The sequence below is a fragment of the Dreissena polymorpha genome, chromosome 1 (genome assembly GCF_020536995.1).
Source record: "Dreissena polymorpha isolate Duluth1 chromosome 1, UMN_Dpol_1.0, whole genome shotgun sequence".
NCBI classification, from domain to species: Eukaryota; Metazoa; Mollusca; class Bivalvia; order Myida; family Dreissenidae; genus Dreissena; species Dreissena polymorpha.
This window is the reverse complement of record NC_068355.1, coordinates 120,278,031-120,301,867: the sequence shown is the minus strand read 5'-3', so window position 1 is coordinate 120,301,867 and position 23,837 is coordinate 120,278,031. Positions and strand designations below refer to the sequence as shown.

The 23,837-nt window shown below is 35.4% G+C and overlaps 3 protein-coding genes across 3 annotated transcripts in view; all 3 read right to left on the bottom strand.

The window, feature by feature from the left end:
- Positions 1-23,837, bottom strand: part of LOC127847113 (N66 matrix protein-like) — a 147,310-nt gene that overhangs the window by 4,614 nt on the left and 118,859 nt on the right. The gene's annotated exons all lie outside the window — the stretch shown is intronic.
- LOC127847054 (uncharacterized) lies at positions 477-16,680 on the bottom strand. Its single transcript, XM_052378601.1, has 4 exons — positions 16,528-16,680; positions 8,884-9,079; positions 8,517-8,670; positions 477-2,183 (listed from the first exon to the last, which is right to left on the bottom strand). The coding sequence occupies exons 1-4, from the start codon at positions 16,631-16,633 to the stop codon at positions 1,185-1,187; spliced, it is 1,455 nt and encodes a 484-aa protein (XP_052234561.1). The 5' UTR covers positions 16,634-16,680; the 3' UTR covers positions 477-1,184.
- LOC127846983 (dentin sialophosphoprotein-like) overlaps positions 20,363-23,837 on the bottom strand; it is a 32,336-nt gene continuing 28,861 nt past the window's right edge. Inside the window, exon 16 of the mRNA XM_052378463.1 lies at positions 20,363-22,506. Coding sequence (XP_052234423.1) covers positions 22,441-22,506 — 66 coding nt within the window. The 3' untranslated portion in view covers positions 20,363-22,440. The remainder of the gene's footprint in view (positions 22,507-23,837) is intronic.

Sequence of the window (23,837 nt, the reverse complement as noted above, 5' to 3'; positions counted from 1 at the left end):
CCGGTCACATAACTTGTAAAGAGAATTGGTCATACAATCATGTCTATGGCAAGTGTCGCTTACCCCTTAATGAACGAGGCTACAAGTCAGTTGAAGGCATTAGTATTTGCACTTGTACGTGTAAACAAGCTTATCATGAAAAAAGTGTGAGTCGGTTCACTGACCGTGATATAACTTGACCCATTTATGCCTAGCGTCTAGAAAAAAGGCATTGGCAAGCAGCGTAGACCCAGATGAGACGCCGCATGATGCGGCGTCTCATCAGGGTCTGCTCTGTTTGCTTAATGGAATTTCTGTAAGAAATATTCTAAATATAGAAATAAATATACTAGACATCCCTAATTTTGGAAATAAATTGATCCAATTTAGAAGGATGGGAGAGTGCACTAGGCGTAAATGGGTTAAATGCCGTATACCGGTAACACATCAAACTAACTAATAAACTTTTGTAGTCGGTTATATTGAAACACGGCAAATTTGTAATTGATTCATTCGATTTATTATAAACCATAATAAATAAAGTCTGCACATGATAATAGTAACATAATGGTCGATGTACGTGTCGCTGTGTATCGATAAATAAATTATGATAAGCAGTTCCGATGAGCTTAAAAATAACCATGAGCTCTTGATTATGAATTGTTGGAACAGTTACCGGACACACGCCTGTTGTTTTTTTTCCTTGAAAAAGAATTAAATTCATTTCGAAATATTATTTTTTAAATTACAATAAAAATAACATTGTAAAACGCTGTAATAAAATCTGATATTTTGGCGTTGATAATGAGTAGTTATACAGCGTTTATGTTGTTCTATGTATAAATGGAAATGTACGACTATTATGTAAGATAGAAGATGAAGCTATATTCTCTTACATGTGGCATTTTTAATCCTTACGTGTACTTCCTACGTGCACAGTGGTTTCGAACATGAATTCCTTATCATAGTAATGTATACAATAAAATAGAACGTTACGCTAGTATTTTGCTACAAACCTTTGTACCAGCCTCGATTATTCAGCTATGGCGAATCACGCTCATTGATCCGAAAATTGTGTATAGTAGAACAAAGTAAAAGAAAACTAACATTTGGCAGAAAATTCATGGTTTTTACACAAGGGTCAAATCCTACTTTTAATGACTTAGTGTACGATGATAAAAATGATTGGCATTAAATGAGCAGATTCACGTCGGCGGTTTAGTTGGGTAGCCAAAGAGGTTGAAGTCCAATCGATAAATGTTCAATATGGCTTCCAGAGTCCTTTCGCTTACTTCTTTGAATGCGTTTACGAGATATCGACGTCGTTGTCGCTGACTTTCTGTCGTCGATAGCGGTAGCGTTCTTACGGCGTCTAATACGTCGTTGGTCACATCCGTTGCGTTGAAAACAAAATCCACTTCGTTAAACCTCTTAGGGACTTCAGATTTATCACTAATAAAGCCTTGAATTTGAAATGTCTTCCAGAGGCGTTTCGCCGTTTCTGAATCGTTAATGCAAATCTTGATATGATTCAGTTTCAAACGACTGTCGACTACGGCTACAATGCCAGGAACCGTGTTTTCTACCAATTTCTCGTTTAAAGAAGATCTCAGCCATTCATAGTTGGAAATATTTAGACCAACTGAGTTGAGAGTATATTCTACATCCGCTGCGAATGATTCCTGTTTAACGACCTTGAATGTGTTCATTCTGCACGGGCGGCACAAATGCGATATCGGCGCCCAATGAGTCTCGAGTGGTACGTTTAGCTTCACCAAGTTTACAATAAATGTCAGAAAGTCTCCAAACGTTGCATTGTTAGCGCAAACAGGCTGGATTCGAACAGTGACATTCCTGTGTACAATAAGCCCTTGCGCAATTAGTTGGTCCTTGTAGCGCAGAAGGCGCCCGGCGATGGGCCCCGGCATGTGTCGTAGAAACTCCCTCGTCGCCGTCTTGTTTATCCAGGGGAGGGTCTTCGTCCCATTCATTGACGAAAACTGTTCCCAGAAAAGGGGCAGGTAGACCTTGTCAATGTACGCGGAGAAAAGACGAGCGTACGGATTCCGTGCCACTACCACAGTTGGTATATTTTCTTGAAGGATTGTTACCGGGTTTACCCGGAGGGAGCGCGTTGTGTCATGGATTTCCATTCTCGACATGCGTGATAGGGAGTTTGTGATGTTTTCGCCTCTTGTCAACAACTAGAAAATAACCATACCAAGTTTCAACCTTTTACACTATTTATAACTGATATTCTCAGCGTCTATTTTACAAACAAATATCAATCCGCTTGACGAATAAATATATATATTAGAAATGTGTAACTATATCGTTATACGCATCAATCTAGTGCATAGCACTAATATATTTTTAAAAAGCTACATGTAAGCAACTTTATGTTAATTCATTTAATTAAAAAAGATCCAAGTATAAGCCTAGAGCGTCGCAAGAGCTTTTGGAATGCTCGATGCTCATACTTCCAGAAAGCTGGCATGATTTTAATTGTACTTATTTCATAATTTAATATCAGTTAGCATCATACCACATTACTTTGTATTTGATTATCTTTTAACAGTTGTTTTATTAGCACTTTGAAAACAAGGGCTGTGTGTTTGTAAAACATGCATGCCCCCAATATGGGCTCTCCGTTGCAGTGACAGCCATTGTGTGAATATGTTTTTTGTCTCTGTGACCTTGACCTTTGACCTAGTGACCTAAAAATCAATAGGGGTCATCTGCCAGTCATGATCAATGTACCTATCAAGTTTCATGACCCTAGGAATAAGCGTTCTTCAGTTATCATCCGGAAACCATTTTACTATTATGGGTCACCGTGAACTTGACCTTTGACCTAGTGACCTCAAAATCGATTGGGGTCATCTGCGAGTCATGATCAGTGCACCTATGAAGTTCCTTGATCCTAGGCATAAGCGTTCTTGAGTCATCATCCGGAAACCATTTTACTATATGACCTTGACCTTTGACCTAGTGACCTCAAAATCAATAGGGGTCATCTGCGAGTCATGATCAATGTACCTATGAAGTTTCATGATCGTAGCCATAAGCGTTCATGAGTTATCATCCGGAAACCATTTTACTATTTCAGGTCACCGTGACCTTGACCTTTGATATAGTGACCTGAAAATCAATAGGGGGCAACTGCGAGTCATGATCAATCTACCTATCAAGTTTCATGATTTTAGGCATAAGCGTTCTTGAGTTATTATCCGGAAAACATTTAACTATTTCGGGTCACCGTGACCTTGACCTTTGACCTAGTGACCTGAAAATCAATAGGGGTCATCTGCGAGTCATGATCATTGTACCTATGAAGTTTTATTATCCTAGGCATCAGCGATCTCGAGTTATTATCCGGAAACCATTTTACTATTTCGGGTCACCGTGACCTTGACCTTTGATCTAGTGACCTGAAAATCAATATGGGTCATCTGCCAGCCATTATCAATCTACCTACGAAGTTTCATGATCCTAGGCATAAGCATTCTTGAGTTATCATCCGGAAACTATTTTACTATTTCGGGTCACTGTGACCTTGACCTTTGACCTAGTAACCTGAAAATCAATAGGGGTCATCTGCGAGTCATGATCAATCTACCTATCAAGTTTCATGATCCTAGGCCTAAGCGTTCTTGAGTTATCATCCGGAAGCCATTTTACTATTTCGGATCACTGTGACCTTGACCTTTGACCTAGTGACCTGAAAATCAATAGGGTTCATCTGCAAGTCATGATCAATCTACCTATCAAGTTTCATGATCCTAGGCCTAAGCGCTCTACAGTTATCATCAGGAAACCATTTTACTATTTCGGGTCACCGAGACCTTGACCTTTGACCTAGTGACCTCAAAATCAATAGGGGTCATCTGCAAATCATGATCAATGTTCCTATTAAGCTTCATGATCCTAGGCCCAAGCGTTCTTGAGTTATCATCCGGAAACCACCTGGTGGACGGACCGACAGACCGACAGACCGACCGACCGACATGTGCAAAGCAATATACCCCCTCTTCTTCGAAGGGGGCATAAAAAATGCAACACACTTAAAACACAAAATACGTTGATTTCAATTTCACTCAGAAACAAAGCTGCAAGAGCAAAATTGACAGTTAATGTTTACAGTATGTGCAAAATTATCATGCAATCTTTTCTTCTAAAATACATTTCATATATAAAACAATGTTCGACCGTCACCCGTCACCGTGAGAACTTCTATACATCCTCGTTGAGGCATTTTGGTAAATCGTTTAATCGTATTGCGCATGCTGATCTCACATGAATAACCTGTCATTCAATGTGGTCTAGGTTATACATCATGTGGTTGTTTCCTAGATCGTGTGTGAGAACCGACTTAAAAATCGTCAAAATGAGCATCTGGTCGTTTTAATTTAAAGGGGCATTTTCACAGATTTTGGCATGTATTGAAGTTTGTCATTAAATGCTTTATGTGGTAAATTAAAAACATTGGATCTAAAAAAAAAGCTCCAGTAATAAAAATCAAGAGGGCCTGAAAGACCCAAAGTCGCTCACCTGAGATAAAAATAAATGACCTGTTCTTTGCGCAGGTTAATGTAAGAAAGCTTTGTTCCCAATAGTTGAAGTACACATAGAAACTGTCCCAATTGAAACTGTTCCAAAAATTACTAAGTTCAATGATCAGTTGCGAATCATCAAACTAATAAAAAATGGAATCATCTTCATCTCTGTTCTTTAATAAAACTATCTTACATGTTGGTAAATTTCCAAAATGTCCATTTCTAAAAACTATCTTCAATGTCCAAAATATTAATTAATTACCAGTGACGCAGATTCTTTAAGCATTAAAAATTCAGGCTATAAGGGCATTGGCCAATAGTCAACATCCAATAATAAACTTCAATACATCTTTTCTGGGCTTATCTCAATTTTATTGGCTTTTGTATAGTCTAAGATGAGTGTTGAGAGTTTGATTGACAGATAAGAATCTAAGACAAGGCATTTCAGCCCCTCCCTCTGTGACTCCTCAGCTTAGACAAAGGAAACATGACAATTAACTAAAATTCATGTATAAAAATAAGAGTCAAAATAATACAAAACAACAAATAGCATATTCATGTTCCTCTAAAAAAATCTTCATTTTGAGTATAAACATGACATATATTGGTTATCAGAGGACAGACTTGTATCATTATTTAGTTACTGGCAGTTGAAACATTAAACATCATCTAAACACTACTCAGAAAGAAATGAATTACAGTATGTACACAAACAAAGTATATACACATGTAAATGTAAAATAATGACATCCTATAGTGAAAAAGATGCATCAAAATGATCAGCATTATGTCTCCTTTATGGATGGTCATTATCTACAGCACTAAATATGTACAGGTAAGCCAGTGCATTTTACTGGAGTCAATGTTGCCGAGGAAACAGTTTCATAGCACAGTAGTCTGCTGAGATTATTGATTTTCCCAATCCAATTGATCTTAGAAGATGTTCAATCAATGCACCAAAACACAGTAGGTTAATTCGGCTTATCAGTAAAGATCAAAGATAAGGCTCTACAGTGCATTAGTACGTGTACAGTTATTTTATGACATAGAAACAATAGGTTTATTAAATTGCATGCAAACTACCCTCTTTATGTACACACCATTTTATGAAGGAAGTACCAGGTTTATACAAGGGAGTTAACTATTAGTAAGTATGTACAGGTTATCTTTCTTTAACATTATGGCTTATCCGAACTAGACTGTTCACATGTTTTCACTATATACATATAGAAAAAACTGCTCCACCCTCTGTCGGCCATGTTTTTCCATCCATCATGACCATTTTTGAACTCCTTCGAGATATCTATAAAATCGATGTTTAGAAAAAAAATGATGATTAGGCAAAAAATGTGACTTTTAGAGTGTTCACAAGCTTTATTTACTATATAAATATAAGGAAAATGGCCCCTTCCCCCTGCCGGCCATGTTTTTTTTACCGATCCAAACCATTTTTGAACTCAACCGTTATATCCAGAAAACACATGTTCTGACCAATTTCATGAAGATTGGACCAAAAATGTGACTTCAAGAGTGTCCACATGTTTTCACTATATACATATAAAGAAAATTTCCCCGCCCCCTGGCGGCCATGTTTTTTCACCGATCTGGACCATTTTCGAATTCGTCCGAGATATCAATAAAACCAATGTTTTGACTAAGTTTCATGATGATTGGGCAAAAATTGTTACTTCTAGAGTGTTAACAATGTTTCTCTATAGCCATAAAATTGACCTAGTGACATAGTTTTTGACCCAGCATGACCCAGTTTCGAACTCAGTCGAGGTATCAATGGGACAAATGTTCTGACCAAGTTTCATGAAGATCGGTCAATAAATGTGGCCTCTGGAGTGGTCACAACTCAAAATGTTGACACCGTAAGACGGACGACGGACGACGGACAAATGGCGATCACATAAGTTCACCATGAGCACGTTGTGCTCAGGTGAGCTAAAAAAAACAAGAATAAAATTTAAAGTAACACTCAACGGGGTTCAAACCAATGACCCCTGGAGAAAAAGTCTATCGCTTAGACCACTCGGCCATCCGTGCTCATACCATGAGTGGTGTATTTCATTCTTTATATAAGCAATCCTCGTAGTATCACAAAATATAACGACAACAACAGAACTCTCCAAAATATTCAATCGTTTCGCGTTGCAACGCTTTTTAATTTTCAGGTTTTTAAATCGTCAAAAGATGCACATAATGGATATTTAAGAGCATGGTAAATGTTCAGTATAACTGTTTCCTCACAAATATCACGAAAATTTGCGAATTGGAAACAATTTTTTTTATTTTGTCAATTTACCAAACGTGAAAAGGCCCCTTTAAGATTTTTACAGTATTTCTATTAATTCTAGTTTAAAGTTTTTGATTGAAATATTCCTCGATGGTGTAAGAGTGCACACAAAAAATAATAAACCTGTTAACGATTTTTTATAAATATTTTTCAATGATTATCACTGTCAGTTTATTAAATTTCTTTCAAAATCAGTATGGGTCACAGTCCGGTGAACACACGTTACTTTCGAGCTGGTTGCAGCACGCAATAGCCAACAACGAACTCACACTAACAACAACAAATCAATGTATTCTAAATATTTGCACTGTGTAAATGTATTTTAACAATTCTCTGTCGAATTCCTATCTAACTCAGGTTCCCGAAAAAAATATTGGCTTTTTCAATATTGATAAGATTTCGGATCACTTCGACGACTTTTGTTACCGGTAAATATCAATGAATTTCAACGGAATGCTGAAGTATGTTTTTGTATCCATGACATTGTTCATGCATGTAGAACATTCGGAATCAATAATCTATATAATGCAGGAATAAGTTAGAAAACTTCCCCCAAATGTATGACTAGACCATGGCGACTTAAAGGAAATTCAGCATGATAAGATTAAACGATCCTTCTTAAATGAAAAAGTTGTTCAATATTCATTAACCACAGCCAAGGATTCGGTCTGAAAATGCCTATAAATACATGACGATGGTGCGTGGAAGACCTCACGGTGGTATACGACGGTTTAACAAGATCATTATTTGTTTTTCCAATAGTTATCATCCATTTTTTAAATTGATATTATTTATTGTCTCGGAGGAAGCTTGACCAATACCGAACTATTAGTATAAATAGTGTTGCCGTCATGCACGGCTCTGAATGAACTGGTGGCATTTCTTCATAATCTTGGAAGTTTTGTTCCAACTTTCTCACTAAAACGCGGTAAGCTCCCGTATACGCATGGCCTCCCCCCCCCCCCCCTGATTTGGACGGCTGGGTTATGACAGCAGTTGTTTCAACCTCATGAAAGTTGTAAAAAATGCATAGCCATCGTTGATATTATTAAAAACTTCTCATCTTATTGGATATGCTTTTCATAATCTCATGAGAATTGAATCCTATTTAATATATTCCTGGTCGATACTGCAAATCATTTGAAACACTGTCTGTATTTAAATTGAATAGATGTCAATTATAAGATCAGATAAAATATGAATGTTACACAATAACAAACAAAAACGTTAAATCCGTGATGGAGAGTAAGTTGGTTCCTTTTTCCTACTTTCGTATTCCTTATTCGAATCAGGAATAAGGAACTGTTCCTTATTCTTTATTGAAGCTTAACATATTTGATATAGGGTTTTAAAGAAAAATAATGCATACAATTCTTAAGTAAATCAAAACAAAATAACTCGAATACATTTACTTTATGTATCACGTTCCATGTTCATGTATCTCGCGCTTGCATAGGATTTCTCGCATTACCGATAACCGAATTTTTTAGTAAATTTCATAGAGAAATGTCTGCGAGACTATGCATGCATCGAAACAAAGATTTTGAATGGCTTTATTTTCCTTCACGATTTAATCCGTATAACATAACTAGAAAGCGTGCATATGCATTCTTTTTCAATAATGTAATAATAAATTAATTATGTAGATTTGCCCCTTTCATTAATTAAAACTCTTGCATTACCATAAATACGTTCATCCAGAACGTGCTCCCAGATTTTGGAACTTTGCAGTACGCAAAGTTGTGGGCGCGGGAGTAGTACAGCTCAGTCAGGTTTGCCTTTTTCACTTCCGTTATGCGCAGTTCGGCTGAGGACGCGCATGCGCTCTTTAACTTCCTGAAAGCATAATTTTTCGGTGGAAATAGTCTTGAATAGCCTTTATACATCATGTTTGAACATGTATCACTTTAGTGAACTTATAAAGCGTCAAAGTGCAATCATTATTTTATCTAATGTTGAATAGTCATACATGTACAGTCAGCATCAATGCAATCAAGCCTTCCACTGAAAACCATAAACGGTATCACATTTTTATAATGAAACTTATACCGAATTCTTTCGTCGTGTATGTGTTGCATCATCCCTAGCGATGGGCTGGACGTCGAAGACTCGTAAAGCTCCGCTCCATCATTCGGGAAGAAATCGGACATGGGACGTCTAAGGCGCGCATGCGCAATCATGTTGTCATTTCCGGATTTTCGTTTGGGTACTCGAAACTGGGCGGCTTTTAAGAAAGCGACCCGACCTGAAAGGAATATAAGGAATGAAGCCCGTTAAAACATCATACAATATAAAAGTTAAAGAAGGAAGCAGTTAAAATATCGCCAGCCTCGTTCTTGTTCTCGACTAAGTGAACTTATTAAGTCCCATATATCCGGGATGTGAAGATTATCCTTTTCATTTCTTTAAGTTGCGTTTTATTTGCTTGTTTATTGTTTCTTTTGAATAGTTGTTGTTGTTTTAGGTTGTGTTTTTTCCATTCCTTCAAAACCCAACAGAGACCAGAAAAACTGCATACTTTTTAAAGCCCTCCGTGTCGTTTCACAATCTTATTCCCTGTGATCGATGTCGCGAAACTAATTGCTAAAATACATGCCATAATGCACGAGAAAGCAATTATCCCATCACGTTTTAAACGCGCTGAAACAATTGATGCTTCAACAATGTTAGAAATGGCAAGATAGAACTTTAGAACTTAGGTCTTTGTTTGTTAGTCTTTACTTTTCGTGAAATAGTAAGTCAGTAAGTCGCACTACCTTAACATAGATATCGTTATGAATGTAGTCAGTAAGTCGCACTACCTCAACATAGATATCGTTATGAATGTAGTCAGTAAGTCGCACTACCTCAACATAAATATCGTTATGAATGTAGTCAGTAAGTCGCACTACCTCAACATAGATATCGTTATGAATGTAGTCAGTAAGTCGCACTACCTCAACATAGATATCGTTATGAATGTAGTCAGTAAGTCGCACTACCTTAACATAGATATCGTTATGAATGTAGTCAGTAAGTCGCACTACCTTAACATAGATATCGTTATGAATGTAGTCAGTAAGTCGCACTACCTCAACATAGATATCGTTATGAATGTAGTCAGTAAGTCGCACTTCCTCAACATAGATATCGTTATGAATGTAGTCAGTAAGTCGCACTACCTCAACATAGATATCGTTATGAATGTAGTCAGTAAGTCGCACTACCTCAACATAGATATCGTTATGAATGTAGTCAGTAAGTCGCACTACCTCAACATAGATATTGTTATGAATGTAGTCAGTAAGTCGCACTACCTTAACATAGATATCGTTATGAATGTAGTCAGTAAGTCGCACTACCTCAACATAGATATCGTTATGAATGTAGTCAGTAAGTCGCACTACCTCAACATAGATATCGTTATGAATGTAGTCAGTAAGTCGCACTACCTCAACATAGATATCGTTATGAATGTAGTCAGTAAGTCGCACTACCTCAACATAGATATCGTTATGAATGTAGTCAGTAAGTCGCACTACCTTAACATAGATATCGTTATGAATGTAGTCAGTAAGTCGCACTACTTTAACATAGATATCGTTATGAATGTAGTCAGTAAGTCGCACTACCTTAACATAGATATCGTTATGAATGTAGTCAGTAAGTCGCACTACCTTAACATAGATATCGTTATGAATGTAGCTCAAAACACTACCCAGAAAACACCTGCATAAAAATGATCTCGATGCAAACTTTCGAGTTTAGATATATATTTCGATGTTCCTAGCTTTTGGAATATGTCGGATAAAATATTTCAAAAAATATATATCAACGGCATTTACTGTAGAAATAGGGTAGTAAGAGTTATAGTTCTAGAGTATTGCACAATAGCCCAATCATATGAGTCGCGTTCTAAGAAAACTGGGCATACTTCTTGTGCGAAAAGTGTCGTCCCACAGGGATGACACTTTCCGCTTTTATGGTATTTTGAGCCTCAAGGTAGTCCCTACTTACAGAAAATCAAGTTTAGCCGGAAGCGGAAAGTGTCGTCCATGGGACGACACTTTACGCACATGCATTATGCCCAGTTTTATCAGAACGAGACACATATCTTCTAAACTATGAAGTTTCACGTTGATACCTCTGTCAGTCTTTTATATGTAATTTGTAAAACCTTAAATACAAAGACCAACAAAAAGCAATAAATCCGACAAAAAGGCAGCAATATCAAGTTATGACTTCTAAGCACGGCACAACACTCCAGTAACATCTGATTTGCTATAAAAAAAAATCGCTCTAGCAATAAAATAACAAATGTCAACTCCAAAGTAGATGAGCAATAGTTATGTTGCTGTTGTTGTTGGTTTTTGTTGTGTTTTTTTTAGGGGGGTGGGGGGGGTTCACACCGTTTACATATGATCCAACTTCCTATAAAGGGTCAGTTGATATAAATGTTTTAATATATGCTCCGGACTTAAAAATTAAACGTCAGGCGACGACAACGGAAGAAGAGGCGACACAACCTGTAACAGGTATAGCCCACTCGCCCCTTTACAACTGTATTGTGCGGTTGTTAGGCTTTTAAAAATTTAGCTGTGTACGTAGGTAAGTAACATAAGTAATTACGTTTACTTGTTATAATAGCACTTCGTGACGATACACATTATAGTAAATTGTTGATTGACATAATGCACTCCTACTAAATACTTTTAATAGTTGTCTTCCTGTGTTTTCTAAAATGATGATCTTTCAAGTACACTTGGCCAACGAGGAGCGATTACTTATTTGTGTGTAGGAATTTAAGTTTCATAGTTTTCATTTACGACCATGTCGAGCAGTTTATTAAATCCAACTCTCTCTTTTTCTTAGCTATGGAAACTATTACTTAAGCTAACCTTTTAATCTTTCAAACTATTGTTGGACATACTGATCATCTATCTATGCTTTATAATAGAACGAATATTTTCACAGAATTCAAGGTTTAAAGAAAACATAACGCAATAACATAGTAAATCTTTAAATAAATAGTAAAGTGCTTTAAAGAAAATCATCAAGCGTTGAATAAAAATATAATACAAAATGTATTATGTTCTATAAAAAGAATATACATAACCGATTTAAGATCAATAATTCAATACAATTTTACTAATTTTTTGGGTATCTTCGCCGTTCACCAAATGCAGCTGCACTGAAAGATTTGAGGACGAACACCCAGTATTTCTTTGCAGATTTTAAGATGCTATATGTCAATGTTACTAGCTTTTTAAATTTCCCAAATTTAGAACAATACAGTCCCAGGGTGCATGATCACGTGACTTTATGGGCTTCACAAATGGATGTTAATGGATGTAAACACACCGGTAAGTGGTGATTTTTTTTTTCAAATAACTTTTTAAAACAAATGTTCTGAATAATTTTAACAAGTGCAATAAAGGGATTTTTTATGCGGCTTATTGCAATGTGAAACACATCGAAATTACTTTATTCAATAAGTCTGTGTTCTTGGCCGAAAAATCGATGTGTAATGAATTAATGTACACGGTTATGCTGCACGTATTGTGAAATTTTGGCACCGATTGCAAGCTTATCTATTAATGTATTCTTAAATCTTAAGATATCGGCACAAACTGCATGAAAAAAATGTCTTTTATGCACTTAAGATTTTTGCAAAAATATTTTAATAACTTGAGATATTTGCCAAAATACAGTTCTTAAACGGCGTGTCTTCATTCTGACCATTCCGTGTGTAAACCCCTGAGAACTTCGTTGACCCTGCACCCTGAGAACAACAGGAACAACAACTGAGTGGAAGAGAGATTAAAGCTTCCATAGCTTTTTTAATAGTATCGGTATAGATTCATTTAAAGGGGCCTTTTCACAGATTTTAGCATGTTTTGAAGTTTGTCATAAAATGCTTTATATTGATAAATTTAAACATTAGGTATAAAAAAACTCCAGGTAAAAATAAAACAAGAATAAAATTTATAAAATAAGGTAACCCTCAGCAGGGCTCGAACCACTGACCACTGGAGTCATGGAGTAAAAAGTCTACCACTTAGACAACTCGGCCATCCTACCGGATACAATGCTAGATGTAGTAGTTTCACAGAATATAACGACAACAACAGAACTCTCCAAATTATTAATTCGTTTCGCGTTGCAACGCTTTATAATTTTCGGGTTTTTAAATCGTCAAAAGATGCATATACGGGTTATTTTAGAGCATGGTGAATATTCAGTATTACTGTTTCCTCACAAATATCATAACTACAACGAAAATTTGCGAATCTGAAACAATTGTCAATTTACCCAACCGTGAAAAGGCCCCTTTAAAGCTAAAACAGTAAAATTCGCATACACACATTCTACACACGCGCCTTTGTATTGCAATGTATGATCGCAACGACTTTTTTTACATTAAAAAATGAATATTTTCGTTATCTTCACATTTATCTTATGACTCCACTCGCGGGACTTATAATAAATATTGCTAAATAAATGGCAAATAAAAGCATATTCATAGATAATAGTCGAAAGTCTTAGTCAGTCATAATTAGTAATGAGGAAAGTAATGCTCGTTGCTTAACGTCAAGTTAAACGTCAAATGAAAAACGACATATTGTTAGCATTTTTATCTCGAGCTGTAAAATATTGTTTAAAAAATCATTTTGCAATTTGAATATTTTCATCATTCACCGGACTCTACGTGTTTAACTCGGAGAGCTTCCTGCATGATTGTATCACTATCTTTGTCAATAAGATTGGAACAATATGCGTACCAACATAGCCTGTATTTTACCTAAACAAATAAACGGCCATGGTCTAGTGATTGATTGGCCCCCGTTTATAACCACAGGAAAGGCTTTGTAATAGTTATGATAATTATTCAAAAGTATTCCAAATAGTTTTCCATTTGATGAAATGTGTCAGCAATGCATAAATATGTAATTCAGTTTAATAACAAATAAAGTAGCACACATTCGAACTTCAAGACTGTGATTAAAAGAATTGTAGTCACAAGAGATACTTTTAACTTTGCAGACTGATCAACACTAACTGTGCACCCACGTGTGTTCAAACATTTTGGACATAAAGAGTCGAATAGGTATTTTCCATGCGGTGCGCAATGCACATTTTTCACGCGGTGTCCAATGCGAAATCTATGCGGTGTCCAATGCACATTTTTCACGCGGTGTCCAATGAGCAATCTATGTGGTATCCAATTCACAATTTTCATGCGGTGTCCAATGCGCAATCTATGCGGTATCCAATGCGCAATCTATGCGGTGTTCAATGCGCATGTTCATGCGCTGTTCAATGCGCATCGGTCATGCGTTTACATTAAAAAAGTGTTTACAATCAACACAAAATGTGGACAAGTGTATATCTACCATAACATACTATATCGAGACATTGTTTAAGTACAGCGAGTACATCTAGTATTTACTGCTATAATGTACTTGTTCACTCTGTCAGTATTTTCATTTATTACGGTCATGTCACCAGATAGACTTAGTTAAAGCTAAGATACTTCAAAATGTCAATGGTCGATTAATCCTCTTTAAAGAACTCGTGTTGCTTTAAGATCTTTCATGGGAACCTTTCTTCCATTCGAGCTGCAGGAAACTAGCATTTGAACATTTACGGCTTCTTGAGAGTTCGCAGAATTGACTAGCGATATTCAACGCTCTTGAGCGAACTTGTTCAGACAGAAATATCTGACAAAACATATCTTAAAAGAACCTTTAAAAGTGCACAAGTAACAAGAATGCGTTTCGACATATTCATATTGGAAGGTCTCACAATATTCCATTCTTATCTGACAATGTGTTTCACGTAAAGGAAACCTGTTTTCTCCAGGAAACGGATGGTCACCTGGCAAGATGCTTAAAGGTCATTTAAGATGATATTCATGCCAATATTTTGTAATTTTGTATTTAGTTTTTAGGAATTCCCTCCCCTCATCTTTACTTAAGCTAAATTCGAATAGTATTGATAATTAACACGTCACCTACAGAATTCGTATATAAGTCATACCACATGTATTTGTAAGGACATAAACAGCCTTTAAAGGGATCTTTTCACGCTTTGGTAAATTGACAAAATTGAAAAAAGTTGTTTCAGATTGGCACATTTTCGTTTTAGTTATGATATTTGTGAGGAAACAGTAATACTGAACATTTACCATGGTCTAATATAGCCATTATATGCATCTTTTGACGATTTTAAAACCTAAAAATTATAAAGCGTTGCAACGCGAAACGATTGAATAATTTGGAGAGTTCTGTTTTTGTCGTTAAATTTTGTGAAACTACGAAGATTGCTTATATAAGGTATAAAATACGTCCAGCATGCGTTCTCGGCGAAATAGCTCAGTAGGCTAAAGCGTTTTTACTTCAGGACTCTGGCAGGACTCCAGGGGTCACTGGTTCGAAACCTGCTCCGGGCAATGTTCTTTTCCTTTTTTTAATTTTATTCTTGATTTTTTACTGGAGCTTTTACGATCCAATGTTTACATTTATCAATATAAAGCATTTAATGAATAAGTTAAAAAATGCCAAAATCTGTGAAAAGGTTCCTTTAAAGGTAATACAAAATGAAAATAAAATAAATTATCAAAATAATAGCATTTGTATGAAAAACCATGAAACACAAAATATTGAAACAAAGCCTTTTCTACATTTTAAACTGGCATGTCTATAGTGAGCTTTTTTGACCGGATTAATAACACTACTTATGTTTTAACAAGCAATCCTATTCTATTAAAGTAAATGATAAATTCTTTGATTCGATGTTATTTTAATTTATATTGATTTATCCCGACACTCCTCAATATTAAATGAGTTTTAGTAATCCCGTAAAAACAAAAAGGGATGGTGAATATAAGTTTATTCAAGTTAAATGCCTCAAAGACAAGCACGTAGAGATCTATTGATTGTATTGTTTAGTTACAAAATATTGATTGAGAATTATTAAACTGAAAAAAGGGGCGTAAAAGGCTGTTTGTTATAATAGATACTTATTATAAGATGCTGGAAAATCGTAAATTGACGAAACGAAACGAAAAATGTCGAAATATTTGTGAATTGTGAATATGCATTTAAAACGAATAAATAGGATTTTTTTGTTAATTGATTGAGTTAACCCTATTTTGTGTTGCTTTTTTAAGAGTAAGTACAGGATTTGATAACATGAAATGAAGACAAAAATACAGCGCAGAACTACCGTAGTAAATTCACTCCTCTTGATCATTACTACGTAAGCCCCTTTCTGGTGCACGTATACTTGTTAACTTTGTATTTTTCAAGATGATCTCATTATACAATAATTAACATGCTTTTCCGGATTTAAAAAATGCCTTTGACTGTCAAATGTTGAAATGTTTAAAGTACAATTGGCTTTGAAGAAGAAAAAGCTAGCTTTGCAGATTGTTAAACTAGACAAAGACAAACCAACCCTCAATCCTCCTCCACCCGTCATTCGTGCTTTCGAAGAGATTATTATATTGTGCTCACATTTGTACACAATCTGCCATTGTTTTACGAACACCTAGCAAATTACGTCATCTTTACACACATATAAAACATACTAATACTCGAATAATATATGGTCAAGAAACACAAGTTATAATGTATAATACAAACTTTCAAAGTTTCTCCCAACCTGATTCAATAATTGATAATTTGAGATTTGTGTAGTGCTTTAAATTACCGTTCGAGAATCTTCCGACGTCAATGCGCACATATCCCTGAAGCACAAGAAATCCGAGAGAAAACAAGGCACACATGAGAAGAAATGTCTTCGCTCGCCATGCCATACTCACAGACGCTTTTCACACGCGATACAAATTATATGTGTGTAGGGAGGCTGAGTGGTCGTTATAGAATCAACGGTGTGCGACGTGGTACGCATAAATTCTGACATGCTGCACGGTACACAATGCTTATGGTTTCGAAAAACTGTACGTGCGTGTATCTTATGCACGTGTGAATACCGACATGCTGGTCGCTATGTAGACTCAGATCTTAACAAGAAGTATATTTTAACAGATATACGGCGTTGTATTTGGATTGTGTAGGTGGAAGTTAGTTGGTTATATTTTTACGCGCGTTCTTTGAAAAGACCCGTTTTAATGGTTTTCCGGGCATTCCTTTGATAATTAGAAGTATCGGCAATCATAGCGATCATTTTAAATATATTGGTCAAGTTTGTGGAATTATTCTTATTAAATCAATCAGAAATAGCATTTATAATGTCGTTCTAAACACTGATAATCTATGACTAATATGTTATGCATGCACTATAATAATATACGCCGAGCATCTTCATTGAAGTTATTTAGGGTAAACTATAAATCAAATTCGCCACAATAGCGTTGAAATTCAGATTTCCGACTAACCGCGAACTGACCATGAAATGACCTTGATACGGTTTGGAATGCAATTCATTTATAGCGAGGTCACGACTCCACTGCTGGAACGACGGTTTGTTTCAAATTTGATACTTAAAAATGTTAATTTACAGAACAAAACATTTTGGGAAAAACATATCAGGTTAGGAAACAACAATTATATCAGCTATATCATGACTTTAAAGACCTTGGGTGCGGTTTTCGTCAATCACAGGAGAACACAATGAATACATCGCTAAAGATTACAGATTTTGGCATGAATTGAAGTTTGTCATTAAATGCTTTATATTGATAAATGTTAACATCGGATCTAAAAAACACTCGAAAAAAACAAGAATAAAACTAAAGAAAAAAAAGTAATCCTCAACTCTGCTCGAACCACTGACCCCTGGAGTAAAAGTCGATCGCTTCAGGGACCTATGCAAACAAATATATTGTATAGGTCCCTGATCGCTTACACCACTCGGCCATCCGTGCTCATACAATAAGAGATGTATTTTATATTTTATATAAGCAATCCTCGTAGTATCACAAAATATAACGACAAAAACACATCTCTCCAAAATATTCAATCGTTTCGCGTTGCAACGCTTTATAATTTTCAGGGTTTTAAATCGCCAAAAGATGCATATAATGGATGTTTTAGAGCATGGCACATGTTCAGTTTTACTGTTTCCTCTCAAAAATCATAACTACAACGAAAGTTTGCGAATCTGAAACATTTTTTTAATTTTGTAAATTTACCAAAACGTGAAAAGGCCCCTTTAAGGCTAATAATGCTACAATAAATTTCTTACGTGCAATTCCAAAGACTTTCAGAATGTATTTTGTAGGTCTTTGGCAATTCCAGAAATTATTGAACGTTGTCAAATAAACAGCGGTATGCTACGCTTCACTAATTTTCATTCGGGTGTCCAGCTTAATAATTTAACAGACGTGTTTACTATTTTTCGAATGATCTTCTGTCAAGCCCACAAGAACATGCCCGATATCAGCCATCAACTTGGTACGCCTATGCCTGTTTTTCTAAAAATACGTTAAAGGTGACATTGACTTGACAAGCCATAAATATAATCCCAGGCCAGGTCTCAATGCAAAATTGTTTTATCCAGATTATTATATCGGGATTTCGTCAAGATTGGTTAATGCATATTACAGTCATCGGACAAAAATCATTTGTTTGATGCCTCTCAAACCGTTTATTAAATTTCCAGGATTTTAGCTCCGTTGAAAACTTGTTTAAAATCGTACTGAAATTCGTGAAAAAATAACATGTTGTAAGAGATAACATTCTATGGTAAGAAATTATGTTAAGAAAATGTGATTAATAAGTTTTCAAGTTGTGCATAATTAGGTTTTGAAAGCAGGAGCTTGATACACATTAAGTTTGACCTTGTGAGGTCAAAGTCAAACAACGTCGTTAAAAAAAAGCAGCCCAAAATGGCTAGTGATGCGACTGTCACAGTGTGGGTCTACGCCAACGTCAGTAATTTTATTCAACACCAAACTTCTAACAAGCGATTCCCTAATCAATCTGCTATACATTTATACAATTCATGTAAGTCAGGGTCCGTTCCTTGACTAAACATAATTACTAGACTAGATCTCTTAGTCAGCATATAATTATACATGCTACTTATTTTGATTAACTCACCCAAATTTTTGAATGTCGTTATTATTGCTGGTCAAAAGAAATCCAAAAACAAAAAGACCCTCAGTATCTTGAATGCTCGTATTAGCAAATAGAGCTCAGATACATCTTTATTATATGTAAGACCATAGGGTCACGATTTGAAATGTTTAGATGAGGACCAATATATGAAACATTATACTAATAATTCCAACTTTGGGCTTTGTCATTTATACATCAAAACAAAGATACTCTTCCATACACGTATATGCACGAGGACCTTGAACAACGATAGCACGAGTAACTGTATTCGAGACTACTGGGGTAAATCTATTTCACCACACAGGCCCGATATGAGTGAAGTTAGTAGCGCATAATGCTATGTAACACACCCAATAATTATATCTCATCCCATGCCGTTTTAGAGATGTTCCCCATGATTTTGAGTCGTAAATCTATATACAACATTATGTGACATATTAACCCTAGGTAGTGGGCAGCTTTGCCCTCGCGGGTATGATTTGAACACTCTTTCTACAGCACTACTCTATGCTTGTACACACCAGTTATTAAACCCACGAGTCTTGCGTTTCCGAAGAGATTGTGAAAGTTCTCATTTTCACACTCTATTTGAGGCTCAATAAAACTATATATGTAGTGAATCAGAAAAACATAACTCATTTAAAAGAGGATCTACCAATTAATTTTCGTCAACCACCTTCGACAGACTGAACATGTTTCAAGACAAAACGCATTGACAACCATCACCTCAATAACACACCACAAGCACTGTGTGCTTTACGAGTCTAAGGCTCAATTGGTCATTGTTGGCTCGGGTACTACTTGCATGTTCCCCGGGTACTCTTAAATATACTTACATGTACCCCGGGTACGGTAAATATACTTAATCGTACCCGGTCGATATTAGACAGTACCCGAGTTGTATTCCCGCCCATAATCCGATGTAGTAAAACGAGCTACCGATTATCTTAAATAAATTTCTCTTTAGAAAAACTTCATCAACATGCTTTTTGAATATGAGATTCGATAATATAGAGGACATTTTGCAGAAAATTGACATAAATGTGAATATAATTAATTAGTTTTAGTTTATTGACCGTACCCGGGGTACATGTAAGTATACTTAAGAATACCTGGGGTACATGTAAAAAGTACCCGAGCCGACAATGACCAATCGAGCTTAACTGAGCAAATAAAACAGCGAATGTGGAATAAAAGTTAAGAATGCTATCATTTTTAAATACGGAGGTTCTGTAAATCTACTCTATTTGTTGACCTACACGTCTCCATTCCGCTTTATGGCTTAGATATAATACGGCATTTGTGTTTTTGTTCATTGTGATTGTGTGGGTTATTTGTGGGGAAGGGGAAAAGGCGATTGGAATTTTTTTTTGGGGGGGGGGGGTGCACACTTTATAAGGTATGTTATATTTGAGCAATAATTTCAATAGCACATGAAAAATATAAAAAGAGAACAACAATACTAACTTGAAAATAGTTTTTAAATAGAAGATTACAAAGAACAACATCAAAAACGTGAATACTACGTATGTAGTCTCTTTCGTTGAAAAACATTTACTACAACATTGAAATGAGTGTTTTGAAAAGAGCTCCTTCATAAATGAAAAGACAAATACACATTTATAATAATATTCAGGTTAAATATGTTTAACAACTTATCGTTTTTTCAGCTTATTACCTAGTTTGATAAATCTTTGTATTTAACTATAATTTCTTCTTCAAAGAGAAACATCAGTGAAACTGATTGATGCTTCTAAATTAATGGCTAAGTTGATATATGGGTTGCTTGGAAACAAATTGTTGTTCAAGGGTCAATAACTCTCTGAAAAATCAGTACAGCTGAATGCCACGACAATAAGAGCATGCCGGGATAGTGCATATGCAGGTAGAGATTAATAACATTTGTTTAATTAGTTCAGGTCATCTCACATAAAGAAGTAAGATGTATTAGTAGATGTAAAATTATTAATAAAATGACAATGACTGCCTGAACAATTATTTGAGTGGAACAATCTGTAAATATACGCATGTCCATCCAAAGGGATACAAAATATGAATTTTCGTATCATTTGGTTCATTTTTGTCTTAGATCTAACATGAAAAGGCTTTATTAATTAAAGGGCAATAAGTCAAGTGACCAAACAAATTCACTATTTCAAAAAAAAGAGAGAAAAAACTGCAAAAACTTCAATAACAGGGCCCTGGCATTATGTTACTTTAATAAAAGGACATTAACTCCTTAAAAGAAATGCAATCTTGAAACCTCCTCAATATGCCCTGGAGCACTTTGATATTATAATTCTGTACATGATTGAGGAAAATGGTGTGCAAAACATGGGAGGAGTTCTGCATAGAAGCTTTAATATAAAATTGTGTACAATGGAGCATAAAACCCACACTTCTTAAAAAAGCAAAGCAATTGTGAAATCTTTAGCCTATTTGCTAAATCACTAATAGATAATTATTCTATCAACGTTTGTCAAAAATTGAAGGCAAAAATACAGTAGGAGTTAAATACAGTAGCTTTGATATGAAATTTTAAACAAAGGGCAATAACTCCTTAGCAATGAATCAATAGCAAAACATTGATAGTATGCACAAGCTGCTGTATTATCTTGACAGCATAAAAGGCCTTATTCATTTCATAGACTCTTATAATTGAAATTTGATTCATATGAATTACATTGAAACATATAATTAAGCTATTAAAGTTGTATCAATTATCTTAGCAAATTGCGTAAAACAATGTACTTATAAAATATATGACACTTATGGGGAATACAAAATAAAAATTACCTTAATAAACATTGCAACAAGATCATTGATTATACAGTATCATGGCCTTTTGTGTTTTCAATTATTCAGGATTTAAGAACCAGTCGTAAAATTGAGCCAGTCCCATACACAAACAAAACTATTTATACTTGTATGTATAAATTGGATTACAAGTACCCAGGTACAAGCAGTAAATATCAAATATTTGATGTAAACATTTATATTAAGTAGCACAACAGCGAAAGATATTTCATAGACAATAATACTCCTCTCATCACATAGTTCATATCCAAAGAGCAAAATATTATTTCTATTTTTACCACATTTTTTAGGAAATATATATTATAATTACATAACAAGAGCACCACATAACGGGTGCCACGCTCGGCTGCGGGTGCAGTTTTTAATAAATGAAAGCTGGTCAGATTTTTTTTAGAGGTCACAGTGACCTTGACCTTTGACCTAGTGACCCAAAAATGGGTGTGGCATGTAGAACTCATCAAGGTGCATCTACATGTGAAGTTTCAAAGTTGTAGGTTGAAGCACTTTGATTTAAGAGCCAATGTTCAAAACCTTAACAAAATGTAAACGTTTTAGCACGACGCGGACGGCGGACGACGGGCTGGCTATGACAATACCTTGGGTTTTCTTCGAAAACAGCCGAGCTAAAAAGAAGCACTCTTGATCAGTCAATAGCACGAGACTAGTTTCTGAGACCAATTATTCTACCAGGGATTGGTTGATGAGAAGGCATTTGTTGAAGCATTTATAAGTTGAGTACCGCTGCATTTGAAGCAAGGCTTGCTGTGTCTCCTTTCTTCTGCTCTTCTTTCTGAAAATAGTACGAGATACATTTCTTTAATAAATGATACAGACTTAAAGTGTGTAGGATGCAGTATTCAATTGCATGAACACTTTGATATTGTCTTATGAATGCTGATTTGTAGATGGCACATACACTTTGATTCTCATATTCAAGCATAGATCTTCTGTGTCTAATGTGTAACCCTTTGGTCTGGACAAGTCCAGATGGACTTATGGACGTCAATGGCTTTTCTTCTTATTTTATTAGCCTGATTCAATAAACTGATACATTTCTAAGCCTCATTTAATAATCCTATTAGTATTCAACACAAACATTAGATTATCTACAAACACAGAATTTAATATATTTTATTTTTATTTTTAATTTTTACTTAATAGCCACATTATTTTAACAAAAGAGAGTAGGAAATGTGTTGTTAAACAACAATAACAATACAAATCTGTTTTTCTCTGGTATGTCATGGTCCCTATTATTGTGTTTTTTTAGAACAGAATAAGCTTAAGATTCCTTTTTGACTTCACAATTTCAAGTACAGACATGTATAAGGTAGGTGTCAAAATATTACAAGCTATACCTAAATGAACATTTTTTTTAAAATAATGTCCTTGTTTACGCCATCAATTTTCACACAGTACATTATACATGTAATACCATTTCAGTATTTAAGTGACTTAGGCCAGTGGTTCTCAAATCTGACAAGAATTTTGAGCAATTGAGGCCTCACAAATAAAACTCAACTTAGTGTTGCTGTGCCCAGATTTTCGACTTTTGTTTTAACTGCCTTTGAGTAGATTAAAAACAATAGTTGTGATCTTTATCAACTTTGAGTACTTTGTCTACAGAATGTCAGCATACATCATGTTAAAAACTAAATAAGACCAATACAACATGTCCAGTCTAATCCAGGGTTTTAATCATCTGACAAAAGGGATTTTCATATAAACCTAGACACATTTTGCAAGAAAACTACCAAGCTTGTTCTGGATAAAACCAATCACAACTTTTGAAAAAAACAACAAACAAGAGCTGTCACCATAGGATGACTTATGCCCCCTATAAACGCTTGATAGAAGTTATGAGCTTTTTTCGAAACCTAAATGCAGATTTCGAAAACTAAACGCGGACCCTAAGTTCAAGGTCGAGGTCACAGGGGTCAAAATTTGTGTGCATATGGAAAGGCCTTGTCCATATACACATGCATACCAAATATGAAGGTTATATCTCAAGGGACAAAGAAGTTATGAGCTTTTTTCAAAACCTAAACGCAGATTTCGAAACCTAAACGCGGACCCTAACTTCAAGGTCAAGGTCACAGGGGTCAAAATTTGTGTGCCTAT

Excerpts from the sequence above, each read along its gene's own strand:
- LOC127847054 (XM_052378601.1), bottom strand. The coding sequence starts at position 16,633 with ATGGCATGGCGAGCGAAGACATTTCTTCTCATGTGTGCCTTGTTTTCT. Across the intron at positions 9,080-16,527 it reads CGTCGGAAGATTCTCGAACG|GTCGGGTCGCTTTCTTAAAA; the intron begins GTAATTTAAAGC and ends TATTCCTTTCAG. Across the intron at positions 8,671-8,883 it reads ATACACGACGAAAGAATTCG|GAAGTTAAAGAGCGCATGCG; the intron begins GTATAAGTTTCA and ends TTATGCTTTCAG.